Source organism: Sinohyriopsis cumingii, chromosome 3, assembly GCF_028554795.1.
Source record: "Sinohyriopsis cumingii isolate HCF-2022 chromosome 3, ASM2855479v2, whole genome shotgun sequence".
Taxonomy (NCBI): Eukaryota; Metazoa; Mollusca; class Bivalvia; order Unionida; family Unionidae; genus Sinohyriopsis; species Sinohyriopsis cumingii.
In genome coordinates this window covers 107,375,638-107,392,303 of record NC_142963.1, presented here as the reverse complement: position 1 = coordinate 107,392,303, position 16,666 = coordinate 107,375,638, and the positions used below count along the sequence as shown (strand labels likewise).

At 36.1% G+C, this 16,666-nt stretch overlaps 1 protein-coding gene across 1 annotated transcript in view; it reads left to right on the top strand.

Moving 5' to 3' along the window:
* The window catches only part of LOC149803497 (nuclear protein localization protein 4 homolog), a 59,423-nt gene that overhangs the window by 5,168 nt on the left and 37,589 nt on the right, over nucleotides 1-16,666 (top strand). Inside the window, exons 2-6 of the mRNA XM_089953227.1 lie at nucleotides 1,472-1,555; nucleotides 7,035-7,147; nucleotides 8,472-8,627; nucleotides 14,185-14,233; nucleotides 16,538-16,632. Coding sequence (XP_089809353.1) covers nucleotides 1,472-1,555; nucleotides 7,035-7,147; nucleotides 8,472-8,627; nucleotides 14,185-14,233; nucleotides 16,538-16,632 — 497 coding nt within the window. The remainder of the gene's footprint in view (nucleotides 1-1,471; nucleotides 1,556-7,034; nucleotides 7,148-8,471; nucleotides 8,628-14,184; nucleotides 14,234-16,537; nucleotides 16,633-16,666) is intronic.

The window sequence follows — 16,666 nt, the reverse complement described above, 5'->3', positions numbered from 1 at the left end:
TATCTAGTGAGTGTAATGATTAACACTAATGCCATTTACTTTAAACCCTTCACTGAACCCTATTGAATTCATATTTGAAGTGTAGCAACTGTGGTGTCAGGTGACATAATATTGAAAACTTGGAAAATTTTGGGCACATGGAAATTTGAGTCAGGGCTTGTGGAATTCAAGTAAGGTCTTGTGATTTTTTTTAAGTCACCACCCCTGGGCCTGTGTCTTTAAAAAAATCTTTAAGCTTTGTACCACTGTAGAAAAATTATAAGGCTTGTCTGTTATTCAATATTGCCACACCAGTCAGTTAGAATGTGTATGGTATTTCAAATCAGCTAGGAGCAAGTCATTCAATACTTACCTCCTAAACATATATTTTTTAATGAAGATTTTGGAAGTGAAGGTTCATATTATTAACCCATATCAAGAAATCAGCCAGTTTAAAAGCAACTTAAAGTAGAGCAATCATGATATTATCATGACCTGATGAGCACCTGGTTAAATACCAGTTGGAGTTATCATGACTTGATGAGCATCTAGTTGAATACCAGTCAAAGTTATCATGACTTGATGAGCATCCAGTTGAATACCAGTCAAAGTTATCATGACATTACCATGACATCATAAACATCAAGTTTAATACCAGCTAGAGTTACCATGGCATGATAAATATAGTTAAATACCCACTAAGTAGAGTATTCATGACATTACCATGACTTGGTGATATCCAGTTTAATATCAGCTAGAGTTACCATGACATGATAAATCTACAGTTAAAAAGCAACTTAAATTTTAGAATGAATAGTGTTACCTGCTACCTAGTAAAGTAACCGTAACACTACTGTGACATTGTGAATATTCAGTTAAATAGCAACTAAAGCAAATATTCATTTAAATACCAACTAAAGTGAATGTTCAGTTAAATTGCAACTAAAGTAAATATTTAGTTCTGTACCAACTAAAGTAAATATTCAGTTAAAAGACAACTAAAATGGATATTCAGTTAAATATCAACTAAAGTGACTTCAGTTAAAAACCAACTAAAGTGAATATTCAGTTAAATACCAACTAAAGTAAATATTTAGTTAATACCTACTAAAGTAAATACTCAGTTAAATGCCAACTAAAGTGAATATTCAGTTAAATGCCAACTAAAGTGAATATTCAGTTAAATATCAACTAAAGTAAATATTCAGTTAAAAGCCAACTAAAGTGAATATTCAGTTAAATATCAACTAAAGTGACTTCAGTTAAAAACCAACTAAAGTGAATATTCAGTTAAGTACCAACTAAAGCAGAGTTCACATGGAATTACCACAATCCACAATAACTGATCATATCTGGACATTGATAATAGGTTCTGACACACTTTCTGATTTACAGTCCAGATTCTTGTTTTGCTGGATCTCATTAGTGGCAGAAATTAGTAATTCATATGTATATCTGGTTTTCTGAAATAAACTTTTCTTTTTTGTTTTAGACCATTCGTATCCAGTCCCCAGAATATGGGACAAAGAGGGTTGAAACTCAGGGTTCAGAGAGCATTGCTGATTTTCTAAACAAGGTACATGACACTATTTAGGTATTGAAGAGTGAATTTGAAGAACTATGCCAATCAAGGAATTCGTCTGTATTGCATCCTGATGCAAGATGTATGTCCTTTTAATCAGCATTTTTTATATCTATCATTGAGATATACGTGTAATAATTTTAATTTATGCATATTGTTTACTCTCTGAAACTTAAAGGGTTTATCAGATAAGATTCCCATATTTCTCTGTCAAATACATTACTTTATCTCATTACACTATGTTAACTTTCTTTGTTACATCCAAATCCAGCCTTCCTGGATAGATAGAAAAATATATTTTTCTGTGTGTGTGTGTATGTATATGTGTATATATATATATATATATATATATATATATATATATATATATATATATTGTATTAATGAAGGGAAGCAACTCATACACATCAACTCCCCTTTCTACCCACTAGGTGGCAACCTTTATACCTGGTTTAAACCAGTTTTTGCTTTTCATTGCCATGCTATAAATATGTCGTCCAGCCAATCCAGTTAAATTATATAACATAAATTTGATCATTGACATTTCTTTTTCAGTGACACAGTATGTCAGAATGTTGTTTTTAAAAGTGCATTTAAAATTTGTATGAATTCTAGTGAATTTATTCATATTTTTGCAGTTATCATAATGTTCATTATTGTCACATGTGATTTCAATCAGTAACATTCAATTTCACTAGAGAAATTTTCACTGTACCAGTACACTTCTAAGTTGTTTCATTAACTCGGTTTACATATTTGTTGTATGCCCTTACTTGTTCCCGACCGTTCCGGTTGCCTAGTGGTTAGAGCATCCGCCTCAGATACAGAAGGTCATGGGTTTGATCCCCAGCCAAGTCATACCAAAGACTTACAAAAATGGTACTAACAGCTGCCTCGCTTGTCGCTTAGCATTAAGAGGTTAGTGTTAGGACTGGTCGGCCTGGTGTCAGGATAATGTGACTGGGTGGGACATTGTGCAACATGTCCACGACATGATGCCCAAGTGCTAGGCATCACTATAAACTGCCACACTGCAGACATCGTAGAGATATGACTGAAATTTTTTTAAAGCTATGTTAAAATTCCAAATCATACACACTTGTTCCCCTTATTCATTACAGAGATGACAAGATTATTGGATGTGGAGGATGGACACAAAGCATGTCCACATATATAATTGCTCGTTGGCACACATGTAATGTGTATGCACTTTGGTACAAGAACACTTGGTCCAACATTTTGGAAAAGCAGCTGAAGGGCTACAAAAATGAAAGTTCTCCAATACATACCTCTCATTTATGAATCATTCGTTAGTTCCGCTGGGTATTTCAAGATGCATTCTCTATCCCTCATGCAGATGCAGAAACAGCACTAGAATATACTGTATCCGTGAATATGGTAGAATCATTGATTAGTCTCATGGGTGACATTGTGACACTCTCTCCACCCCCAGTGAAGATGCAAAATAGTACCAGAATATACTGTATCTGAGAACAGTTTGATCTGTTGATTAGTCTCATGAGTGATTTTGAAATGCCCTTAACTTGCAGATGGAAAAACAGCACCAAAACATACTGTATGCATGTATACATTGTGGAATTGCATATGATCTGTATGACTGAATAGGTTTTATATTTGATATGTCAGTGAGTAGACATAAAGTTGATATATTTTAATCTCACTGGGGATAAGCCTCTAACCTTGCCAGTGGGACATGATGGCTCACAAACAAATATGACCACACCCATGAGGCATGAGGGCTTGCATTTGTGCATGACAATATTAAGAAAGTCAGCAGGATGTGAAGACTTGCAATATGACCAATGCAGCATGGACAGATGGTCTGTACTGATACAGGGTATATAGATGATCCATACTGACTATACTGCAGCTGGATAGACCAAAAACAATATATTGTCATTGGTATGTTGTTCCAACTGCTGACCAAACTGTCCAGCTGTACGAATGAACTGTGTGCAGTAATAGTGATTTTCTAACTGCCAGCCAGCCAGTCCATCTGCATGATGAAACCTTGTATGTTTAGAGTGGTCATTGTTCTGTTCTGGCAAGCCAGCAGAGCAATTGACTGGACCAACCATACCTATGAAATTCATAGCAAACTGGTATTACTTATGAAGCCATCCAACCAAACCAAACCAGCAGCTGACGATACTCCATCATCATTTCCCATTGATAAAGGTGGTGGAATGGAAATACTGGAGCATGCCTGTCCAACAGTAGAACAGATAGAATATAGTTCAAAGCAGCAATAGAGGAAATCTGTAGTATTTTCATCCAGAATCTTGCTACAGTTGTTAAAGATTGTAAAACTTACCAGGCATCTTTTGGAGCATTCATGATTCTGGTAATGCAAGAGCTTACTTATGGTAAGTCATTGCATGCAACTTTATGTCATGTTCAGGGATATTTTCACAACATGTGCCTTGTCTAAATGATGATAATAAAGTGCAGATACAAGTCTTTAAATGCCAGGTCAGAGTTAGTCATGAATATTGCATTGACTTCCGCCCTACTTGCATCTATTATTTTTCTTTGTCATCCAGCTGAACAAAAATCATTAATGATCGTTACTGTTTTTCTATAAGCTTCCTCTCTTTTGGTTCTCCACTTCTGTTAGGGCAATGAATTGAGGAGGTGAGAAAGCAAGAAGCGCAAGAGCTGCCCTTTAACTTTCAGTGCAGTCTCCGATCTCTGCGTATCCAATGTATACTTCCATATACCGATTCATATGGCCCCACTCTAAGCCCTTTTGCTTTCATTTAGAGTTCAGGACATCCAGCGTAGAGATGGTGATGTTCCTTCACAACACACTCCAAATTCATTGTAATTTTGGTTTTTGGTTCACAACATAAACAGCTTTATTACTCCCATTGTGTGGTGGATAGTCACACAAACAAATGGAGAGAATTTGACCCTTGTACCTTCTAAAAAAAATTGGTTCATCTAGGTATGGAACCTGTAACACATGTCAACTTGGCATCTTTCTGCAAAATACATTGAAAGAATCATTTGTGCATTGGAGAAGGCATCAACCAAGATGTTGAAATTGTACCTAAGTATGAAGTTAGACCAAGTCTTATCCCAGTTCACAACTTCCTCAACAGAGATGGCATTCATTTGGTGAGTATGTTTTTTTGTTCATAACAATTCAGGGTGGATAATCATTTTATAGAAATCAAGCCTTTTTTCTTCTTCAGCATTCTGCTCATCAGGATATGGAACTCTTAATACATTATAACTAGGTGTCTTTCTCCAAAACATGTCAAAAGTATAGCTCATGTAGTGGAAAAGGCTTCAAACAAGACGTTGTTTAGGTGAGAAAGTTTCTTACAGCTCTTTGGCCTACTCATTGAGGGATGGCCTTAGATGGTCAATGGCATATGGATCTTCAGGGGAAGGCTCTTCATATGAACCTCTTGGAAATGAAAGCCATTATCTGGTTGGGTGGAATGTATCCATGAAACATGGTCCTGATAATGATGGTTAGATTTTTTATGGTGATATACCTCAGCAAGGTGTTACGAGTCTAGTCTCTTACAAAAAGTAACAGAAAAGAGTGAAGACAAAGCTTTGTAAAATTTAACAAATAATTTATTTTCCTGGAATAAAAGTGAATAAATGAGAAAAATATCTTAAGGTATTTCGATTAAATCCAAAAATAGTCCAGGAATTAAAAAATTGAAGTCCTAGTAATAAAATGTCCTGCATGAGACTGAGTTGAAGTCCTGATGAAATCCAAAATGGAAGATGTCTGTTGTGACCTGTGAAGTGCTGTTGTGTCAACAGTTTCTTTTTGAATCACAGAAAACATTATTCCAGTATTGAATTCAGTATAACTTACAATAAATGTTTTTATTTAAGAATTTTTTAGGAGCATTTGTATATTTCCAGGGAAAGAATCACTTGAAACTCAATAAAATAAAATTTCAACTCAGACTGGTCACAACATATGTTTGGAGCCCGATTGACAAACTTCTATGAAAAAAACAACAGTTATATGCTCATTAAGACGCAAAACAGATTCTTGGATGTGGGTCAGTCTTCTAGAAAATTTAGAAGTTTGTAACAATTGATACATGTTATTTGTCACATAATCCAGGTATGGCCTTGATTCCACATAATGAATCTTTGAGAAAGATTTTTTTTTATAAATTATTTTTAAAAAACTTGTTTACCAAAACTTCACTGGTTCTGAATCAAGGTCAGAAACTAGATACAGTGTTTCTATTATTAGTTGTTTATCAACACAAAAAAATAGTAGTCGGGTCAAACAGAACTGAACTGAATTTCTGGAAAATGTAAAATCAGTAAATAAAGTTACATTGCAATAGCATGTACTGGAATATGTATAAAAATTTAAACTAACAAACAATTAAATTAAATCAAATATACATAACAAAGGAGTAAGCAGGCAGTCACCAGACCTTTGCCTCATAGTAATGGAAAACATCAATGATCATGTCTTATCAGGTAATATTCAAGATCAGACACATTCCTGCCTGGCTTAGTGTCTAGGCCTACTCATTATAAAGGGAGGACAACAGCTTCATGCAGAGTTGTCCCTCCAAGAACCTTCCATCAAGTCTGTGCCCTTTGGGATAATCTGATGCTTGATGTTTCTTTTTAATTGTTACATGTGCCCAGAAGTATGGGCAGTACATGCTCCTTTAATTAGCTGGGAGTTCATGTGGGCATGCCTTTCCTCCGTCAATTTTGATTGCAGAAACAGTTAAAAAATGGGTGGCACAGACTGCAATAGCTCTGATTGCCCCACTAAGATCAAACACCCTTGATCAATGATCAGCTAGTTTAATGACCAGCTTACCCAGATGAGAAACCTGAACTCCACTATAGCAGTTGAGATTGCTGCTAATCTTTCCACATCCAAACTCTTCCTTCATTCCTAACTCTCTTTAGGGATGTTTTGATTGTAGAGGAGTTGGGAGCTTCAATCCTGGAGAGGATCACAACAGCTGAAGATCCTCCACATAGAGGACTTGCAAGAGGAAATCATGTGTTGTCAATGACTTGGATCACATCAGTGAAATGACACCATTCTCAGCTTCCATTCCCAAAGGCAAATTCCTTTTTCTTTCTCTTTGAATACAAGAAGTTAGCTCCTATTACAGTAAAGGGACACAATAAGACTTAACAGAAGGGATAAGTTAGACTGCAAGAAGGTAATATCTGGCTTGCAGTCAAATTCTGACATGTTCTGACCACAAACACTCACATGATTCACAATAGAATCTACTTTGATTCTTTACATGGCCAAAGTCATCCATAAAAATAGATTTTGTTGATGCACATCACATTTTTGTTAAGTCATCTTATATATTGTCCCTTTGGTATTTTTTTATCATGTTTCACATGTATTTGTATTCTCTCAATGAAGAATAATGCTATTGATGCACTAGTTAATTGATTGTTTAATGTTGTATTCAAATTACAGGTTCAGAAAGAATTCAATCTGGGAGACATTGGTTGGAAGGTGTATAAGACACGGGAAAAGAAAGACTGGATCAGAACAACTAGAGCTAAAACTGTGGATTCTTACAAAATAAAGTAACTGCTTTGATGTGAAAATATTATTTAATATACATAGTTTAAGAAGTCACAATCTCTGAATATTGAGTATGAATTCTCAGTAATCTCTTATACATTGTTCATGCACATGCAAGTTATTTTTCTTTTTTGTTTCATTATTTTATACCCTTGGAAAAATGACTTCAAACATTTGTATGGCCTCATTTTAACATACCATTGGCAAGTCCCAAACTCAAAGGTCAAGATCATTAGTTGGGAAAAGATTACAAGACATACAGTACTTTTGTTGTCCATTACATTCAGCCATCACCACTTTACAACTAGAAACATTTATGAACACGTGAGAGTCAAAGCAAGAGCAAACCCTAACATTGATTGGCTAGCACCTACAGTAACATCAACCAGATGCTGGGCAGCATTAGGTATGGTGATTTAAGAGGTACTGCTACTAAGAGACGACAAGGCGTAATTCATCTTTTGACAGCATTTTTGGTACATTTCCAAATTTGTGTACTTAGATTTTAATTTGGTGTAATTTATCCCAATATATCCCTTATATGAAGTGATGAACCAGTTGTATTGCTATGCATGGCAGCCAGTATTAATGGTGGAGGAAGAACCCGGGAAAACCCCGGAAAGAACCACTGAGCCACGAGAAGCTAATGGCAAGCTTTCTCACATACCCACATTAGCCGAATCCGAGACTCGAACCCTCGCAGACAGAGATGAGATGGCAGTGATCTGTAATGGAGAGCACTTTAGACCACTCGGCCACTCTGGGCCCTGATGTCTGGTTGGCCCTAAATGAAAATGGTGCTGATCTGTTGTCCAATATGGCCACCACAGTGGCTATCTTGAAAATCTTTGTTATCACTACTCCTGATACACGGATGGTCATATCAACATATCGACATGGGTTTTCACTAAAAGAATTTTTATAATGTCACATTGTTCCTAAATAAATATGGTATTGTTCCTAAATAAATATGGTGACACTGACCAGCTGTAAAACTTGTGACAACAAAATGTTATGCTGACCTGGGATTTTCACCAAAAGACTTCTTATGATGTCTAGTTGGTCTTAAATGAAATGGTGCTGATTTGACATCCAATATGACCACTACCACAGCCATCTTGAAAATCTTATTGCAATTCCACCTGAATGTAAAGTGATATCTGGAAAATATTCTGTTCTCTCCTCATATTTCCACCTGAAAATGCATGGTTATTTTTGTACATGATAGGTAACATGACAGATGTTTTGAGTGGAGTAAAACCTCTAAATTAATCTTAAAAAGGATCTATGTGATATGAAGGTAATCACTCTTTCCTTCTTTTTCAGACATGGTGACATGTTATTTCTCATGCTTACTGATACAAATGAGGCAGAGAGTCCCATGGAGGCTGCTGCTCCATTTGTCACTGTTGGAGAGGATGAAGTTGATCAGATTTTGGCAAAGGAGGATGGCAAGATTTACAGGAATAAAAATGAGCAATAGTAATTAACACCTTTTTGTCTCACCTGCCAAAGCAGATAATGCAACATGGTTATTATTATTCCAACAGCAGTGGTAGCTGCAATCTTATTTTGTGTTTGAGAGATTCTTTTGAGTATTCAGGTAACTTTTGAACAAGATATCTCCCTATTTACATTTGAAAAAACCTACACTGCTAAAATGTTTTGCTACCAAAGAAAAGTGCCCATCGGGTTATCTTGACATTTACCACTTAAGGACTAATTGTAGGAATGGACCACTTTTAATACTCCCTTTTCATAGATGGTATATAAGAGTCACTTTGTCCATGAAACTGTTGATGCATAATCTTTGTCCAATCATACACATTGTACTGCTGGTGAATCTTGGTATATATTTGTGCTAGACTTGTACTGTCATTGAATCTTGGTGTGTATTTGTGTTGCATACGAAAATTGGGTGACTGTAACCTACTCTTTACTACTGATTAAACATTGTGTACAATTTATGTCCAGGTTTTAATTTCAAGACCTTAAAACTTGTGTCAAAGATGTATCCATGGATGAAGCTGTTTCATAAACTAAAATTGGGACCCTTTATTTTATATTGTGCTGTGATTTCAAATCAAGTAATAGTCAAGATTCTGCTCATCCTTGAGCAAACCTCTTAGTGCCAACTTGGGAATTTAAGTTCACTACAAACGTTGGAACTGACTTCTCCGTAACAAACTATATTGGTAAAACAAAAGCCTTTGTTTGCCGAGTTCTCCTTTCACTTGCTTCTCTTGCTTTCATTGATCTCATTTGTGAATGAGTAGGATAAACCACTGATTAATGTTGAATACTTAATTATGTTACCTACATAATAATAGTTATAACAGTGTGCAACTGGTCAATTGTAATGAGTTGACCTGGCACTATTTTGACTGCTGGCTCTTAAGGGGGTAGGATTTGCATGCAGTATAACCTTTTTTTAATTAATCATCCCCCTTTATTGATTTGATACACAATGTAACTAATGTCATAAAACAACACATATCTACTAATTAATGGTGACAATATAACAAACACTTTTGCAAATCAAAGATCACAGCGTAGTTGGCACTTAATTAGGTGTTTATAAACACTTGAAATATAGCTGTGATGGAGATTGACGCTTTATGCATTTGAATACAAGAGGGCAAAGAGCATTTATGATGATTATTCTGAAACTAAATTCAAAAATTGAACTTAAATATGAATTTCATTGACAAAATTTATTTAATTGGTATTTTTTCATCAAGTGCTGCCATCAGAAGCAATTGTTGATATGTTCATAGATCAAAATATAGCCAGATATTAATTAGTGTACTAAGAATATTGTTATGTAGAAAACATAATAAAATACATGACTTCTTATAAAAAGTTGTGAATTTCATGATGCTGAATCAGATTTCTGGGTACCAACCACTGCTCTTGACAAAACAAGTGATGTATAAAAGTTTCATGTGCTAATTTTGATCACAATTTTCTTTATGTTCAACAAATTGGGGCCTATTGTTTTGATATTCTCTGGTTGACAAAATGGGATCCATACCTGGCCCTGGATTATAAGCAGAGTTACTTATTGAGGGAGAGGTGTACCTTGTAGTCTGTTCCCACCATACTTGCATGGAGGGTGCATCTTGGTATGAACATATATTTCGCACCATAAGCTGGTTGTTGCTGTCAATATTCTCCTTCAGATATGTTTCCCATTCACATTACATTAGGATTATTAGCCTGCTACCTCATGAGTCCATTACAGCTAAAAGACAAAAAACATCTTTTCTGACTATCTCATATAGACAAAGGGAAATATCTCGTGCCTATTACCTCCCCATGCCACCGCTTGGTATTGCTAGTTGTTAGCTTTGTGATCATGCTGATAACATCGCACAGTTTACCTCTAATAATCCAAGACATTGTTTTCTATTCAAATTGGACCATTCAGTGTTCCTTTTGAATTTTTTGTGTGGAATAATTATTCTACTGCAGATTGTATACATTATTATTACAATTTCTGCAAACTGAGTGATTTTATCACCTTTATGGACTTGAATATTTAAGACCACACTACACCACACTATTGTTGACCTCATTTTGTCATGTATGAGTTAGCACGACTTTGACTTTTTTCACTTACCCCATTTGTAACAGAGGTAATATTAGCGAGTTTATACATATGCTGCACTGCTAATTTATGCTTGGTTTTTCTTATTTGGTGTTGTTTTGATAGAAATGTTAACTAAAGCATGGTGACCTTTTCGCTGAAACGGACCAGCCAACTAAGACATATGGAGATATTAGTGACAGATCCATCCATCTAACCACACCATTGGCCACTTACCATTACTATCCCAGAGATGTCAGTGAGAAATCTGTCCATCCAGCCAGGCCTTTGAAGTGGTCAGTACCAGTGATAGCTAGACTGTCTTCATTACTGCTAGCATCCAGGCCAACCATATGCTGGGCAAACCAGCCAGCAGTTCCGGGAATGCTAGATTTGGGAACATTCACTACTTATCCACAAGGGAGGGCTAGTCACAACTTCAAAGTTGACCGGCCTTGGTCACTGAGTTGCAAGTGGACCCAGAATGGGACTCAACCAGGAATCAGGTCAGTACTTGACACACTGTGAGTGTGTGAAAGCTCCATCAAATCAACCATATCCAGATCCAGCTTTGGAACAGACTGAGTTTATTGGGTGTTGGTCACTTCAGAATGCCCTACACCCCTTACTGCTACTCAAGACTATAACGTTAAAGTGACGGCGGATGAGATGCCATCCTTCCAACTCCTTCCCCAAATTGGCTGAAATCAAGGAGATCAATGACTGGCTTTCAGGTAGAATTGGTAACCTTGGAAATTCTAGGGCTTTCTTCTTAGAATGTCAAGTTCCAGTGATGTTCTCCTCTTGCTGGTATTAAACTCACTCAGACACCTTCAGTACTGATCTTCCTGCCATCAATAAGAATTTAGCAGCCATTCACATATCCACTCCACTATTATTAAGCGGATCAAAATGTGTTCCATGCCATGTCCAAGCTATTTCGGAACATCGTCACAACATCCTCAATGTTAGATTTGATTTCATTAGCAATCTTCAGACTCATGGAGAAATCTGACAATAGCCACACTTGGGAGGCGACGGCTAGGATTGCTAGGGTCACTAGCCAGGCAGCTCACCATACCATGGCCAGTGCTTTGATAGCTTCAGCCAACTCGGCCCTGATACACTGTGACACATGTCTGCAGTCTATGTTGCTCAAACCTCATCATAACCTTGCTTTACAGATGACCCCATTTAGGTAACTTGCTTTTTGGAGGAAGGTTAAAAGAAGTTCTGAGGCAGGCAGCTCAGGAACTTTCCCTCCTACTCGCTTCTCAGCCCACACAGGTGTTTGTAAACACTCAGACCCTGCCAGTGCGAAGGGACATTAAACAGCCTTAGGACAAGGGATCTTTACAGTCAGATGTAAGGGACCCTGAGTGGTCTGAAGCTCTAACCATTCTGGATCACTACTATCTCATCTCTTTCTGCATGGGTTCGAGTCTCAGGCTTGGCTAATGTGGGTACATGAGAAAGCTTGCCAGTAGCTTCTCAGGTGTTGGCAGTTCTTCCCACGGTTTTCAAGGATTCTTACTCCACTAGTTTTAGTGTCTGCCATGTATAGCCTATCTTGAGCTGAAAAATGGCATTAAACCATACAACAACAATAGTCAGATGTGTACCAGTATCATTCCCAACCTAATGCCAGGAGACCATATCATTAATACCACTTGGGGCTTCTCCAATAAGATCTCCATGATCAGCTAACCTGGATTAGACCAATAATGTAAGATTATATCTTGGGCATGATTTTGGTTATTAGATCGCAGGGACTTGAAATGGGTGCCATTGTGCTAGCAACGTCATTTTTAAGGGGCTTATAAAAAGATGGCTTAGTCAAGTCCACTACCACGGTGAATAATCTACGGAGTTGCAAGAACTCTCTCACTGAAATCCAACCGCTTGGTGGCCTAGTGGTTTGAGTGTCCACCTCAGATGCAGGAGGTTGTGGGTTCAATCCTCGGTCGAGTGATACCAAAGACTTATGAAAATGGTATTAACAGCTGCTTCGCTTAGCGCTCAGCATTAAGAGGTTAGTCTTAGGACTGGTTGGCCTGGTGTCAGGATAATGCGACTGGGTGGGACATCATGCTACATGTCTGCGGCATGATGCCTCAGTGCTAGACATCACTATAAACTGTCTCACTGTAGACATCATAGCGATATGACTGAAAAATTGTTAAAGCTACATTAAAAATCAAAATCACACAGACACTCACTGAAATCCAAGTCTTGTTGGAAAAAGACTGAATAAGTTTGACAATTCTGATTGCACAAACATGAGGAAGCCACACCTGATTCAGGTTGGTGAAACACTCCAACCAAATGGATGAAAAATTCTGGGATGGACGGAGGCTGGATTTTTCCCATTTCACTAGAAAGCATAAATGATCTAAAAGAATAGGAGATTGCATGGGGAATCCAGCCATCATTTTCTAGAAATATACCTTAAGTAGAGGTCAGATGCTTAGCATTCCCTCCTCCTACCGATTTTCTTAATGTGATGTGATTAGAGAATGTATTTTAAGGAGAAAGCAAATTTTGAAGTACCTTGTTTCTCTGAAAATACTTAACCAATCATATTGCTTAAAAATACTCCCAGCCATTCCACCATGCAAGCATCCTCATTAGTATACTGCTCAGCTAAAAACTAGCGACAGCTGGTGGTGGCATGGGGAAATAATGGGCAAGAGTTTTTGCCTTTTGTATGAAAGAGCTAGAAAAATATGTTTTTAGTCTTTTAGTAGGGCTGGATTCACAAGGTAACAAGCTAATATTCCTAACTTAATGTGATTAGGTAAGTATTCTCAAAGAAACATAATTTACTTAAAAATTTGCTTTCTATTTTTTTAAAGAACATTGTGTAAAAGATACAGATTCTTGTTACATAGTGGAATTGTCTTGTGAGCTACAGTTTACTAACTTTAAAAGTTCATATCATCATGCAGATGAAATGTTCATATCGTACAATGAAAAATACTTATTATGCAAAAGAATTGTTCATATCATGCAGTGAAAAGTTCATATCATGTAGTGAAAAGTATTATGGAATGAAAAATTCATGTAATGAAAGTTCATATTATGCAATGAAAAGTTTTTTTCATGTAATGAAAAGTTCTTGTCATGCAATGATAGGTTCATATTATGCAATGAAAAGTTCATAAAATACATTAAAAGTCATTTCATATAATGAAAAGTTGATATCGTAAATGAAAAGTTTGTATTATGCAATGAAAAGTTCATATTATGCCATGAAAAGTTCATATTATGCCATGAAAAGTACTTACTGTGCAATGAAAAGGGCTTGTTATGCATGCAAAGTTACTATCTTGCTAATGACAAGTTTGTATTATGCAGTGAAAAGTATTTGCTACCGTGTTACCATTATGCAGATTCCTTTCCAGTCTGTAATGTGAAGAATATTTGTGACATTAACTAATTTTGTTTCAGTTGTCGTCATGGACCCTTAGGAAAATGCCTTCACTGCTCTCCTTTAGAGGTAAAAATATTGCAGCTGTCTATTGCTTAGATGATTGAATTTGTTGCACCACATTTCAGAATTGTAGTCAAGTAAATTTGGAACATGAATTAGATCTTATTTTTATTCCAAAGAAACCTTGCACTTGAAACAGTATGTTTCAAGAAACTTGAGCATCAAGATAGTTTTTACTTTCATCTCCTGGAGTTATTTTCAGTCATACAATTTACTTTTCTTCCTGTCCTTGGTTGTTGGATGAAATTTCATAAAATCTTGCAAAACATACAAATTTCAAGTATTAATGCACTGCAGCAAAGTTTATTGCTATGATTTTTCGCTCCAGTTTGTACAGAAATTTAAAAGAAAATATGGCCTATTGTTCAGGGTATAGAATTTACAGACCTAGAACTTTTATGCCAGAGCTGTATTTTTTAGTATTTTTTTTAAAGCTGTTATGGAAGCTGTCAATTTCATTAATTCAGTATGTTATGATATCTGTGTAATTATAAATAAGATCATCACGCATGAAGCTCATAATATTATTTTGTCATGATGAACTGTTGAGAATAAAAATTAAAGTAGTGTTTTTTTATCACTTCCACCAATGGATGGCATTGTCTTAATAGAAATGAAGCTATAAACTAAGCATTGTCCAGTTCATTCAACTTACGGTTGATATAAAAGGGTGGAGGGTGTCAGTTGAACAGAGACTTAAGGACACTAGTAGCCATTTAGATGCTTTATGATGCAATTTATTGATGTTGAACCTGCTGTCAGGACAAGGATATCAAACTATAGACAGGTAGATCAAACTATGGACTGAATATTAGCAGGTTACTTGTAGACATCTGTCTAGTTAGACAGGTCTGAGACCACTCCAGTGGCATAGTGGTTAGAGTGTCTGCCTCAGATGCAGCAGGTTGCTAATTTGAACCCAAGCTAAGTGACACCACATACTTATAAGAATGGTATTAACAGCTACCTCACTAGGCACTTAGCATTAAGAGGTTAGTGTTAGGACTGGTTGGCCTGGTGTCAGGATAATGTGACTGGGTGGGACATGATGCTACATGTCTGCAGCATGTTGCCCCAGTGGTAAACATCACTATAAATGTCCACACTGCAGACATAACGATATGACTGAAAAATTGTTAAATCTACATTAAAAATCAAAATCACACACACACACTTTAAACAGGTCTGACACTATCATCTTGGAACCACAATTAAATGATATAAATATTGTTTATTAACAGAGTATTGAAAAATATTGGAGACAGGGTCATGTGGAACAGAATGCCTAAGCTTGCAAGGGCAGTCTATGCCACATGAATGATGACCTAATATTTTTTTACATTTATTTGGCCAGATACATTTATATTGTAAACTTCAAAACAAGCAATTTGGTCTGTTATGTTATATGAATAACACAATTTACTCATCTTTCATTGCATGAATGAACCACACAGTAATACAGTCTACTGCTGTGGAAACACATGCATGCATGGGGTGATTCTTATTCAGCAGGGCACAAAACTAGTTTTTTTAAAAAGAATGGAATGTCATCTAGTCAAAAAATCTTGATGAAATATTGGCATAAGAAACAATTATGCGCTACAACAGTGAAAATGAAAATACAATTATGAATAGATGAGCCAGAAATATTCTGTCTAATGGTGGTCATTGTGAATGCCTTTATTCCAATGTTGCTGCCATGGTGGCAGTTAAGTTTGAAAGTAGTGTTTGAGAGTACATGTTTACTACATAAAGAATCAAATGATATTTTTATGTATTTTTGTCAGTACTTATACATATTGACCAATAGCAAAAACGTTAAACTATTGGTACTGTTTACATTGTACATAATAACACTGTTGTCATTCATATGTTTAAACCATGTTGGTAATTTTGCAGAGAACTGACCATTTGTATTTGATTGTGTGTATGCATGTTGTACTGTTTTATGCCACCTCAGCACAGTGGAGGCTATGTAGTGCCAGCTAAAGGTAAATTTGAAAACTGTAAAAATTCAGGAAGATAATTCTTCCAAATGAATATAAATATGATATAGCACAAGATCAAAAATGAAATCTAAATATGTTAAACTTATGTTTCAAGCCTCAGATTATTCACCCTTCTTTAATATTGGTGTCACTTGTTTGGAAAAGGAATCATTATTACAAAATCTTTATGTTTTGGTTATTCTGAATAATTGTATATGCCAGTATTGTATATCTTTATCCATGTTTTATTTATGCTGAATAATTACATAGACTTGTATTATATATCTTTGTCCATGTTCTATATTCATGCTTAATTTTGTAGCCCTATGATGAGCAGTATTTGGCAACTTGTGATCCTCCCATCAAGTACCTGTCCTTCCACTCGTACATCCGAAAATTAACTGGAGGGGTAGATAAGTAAGTTCTGACCTGATGACTGTGAAAGTTATGA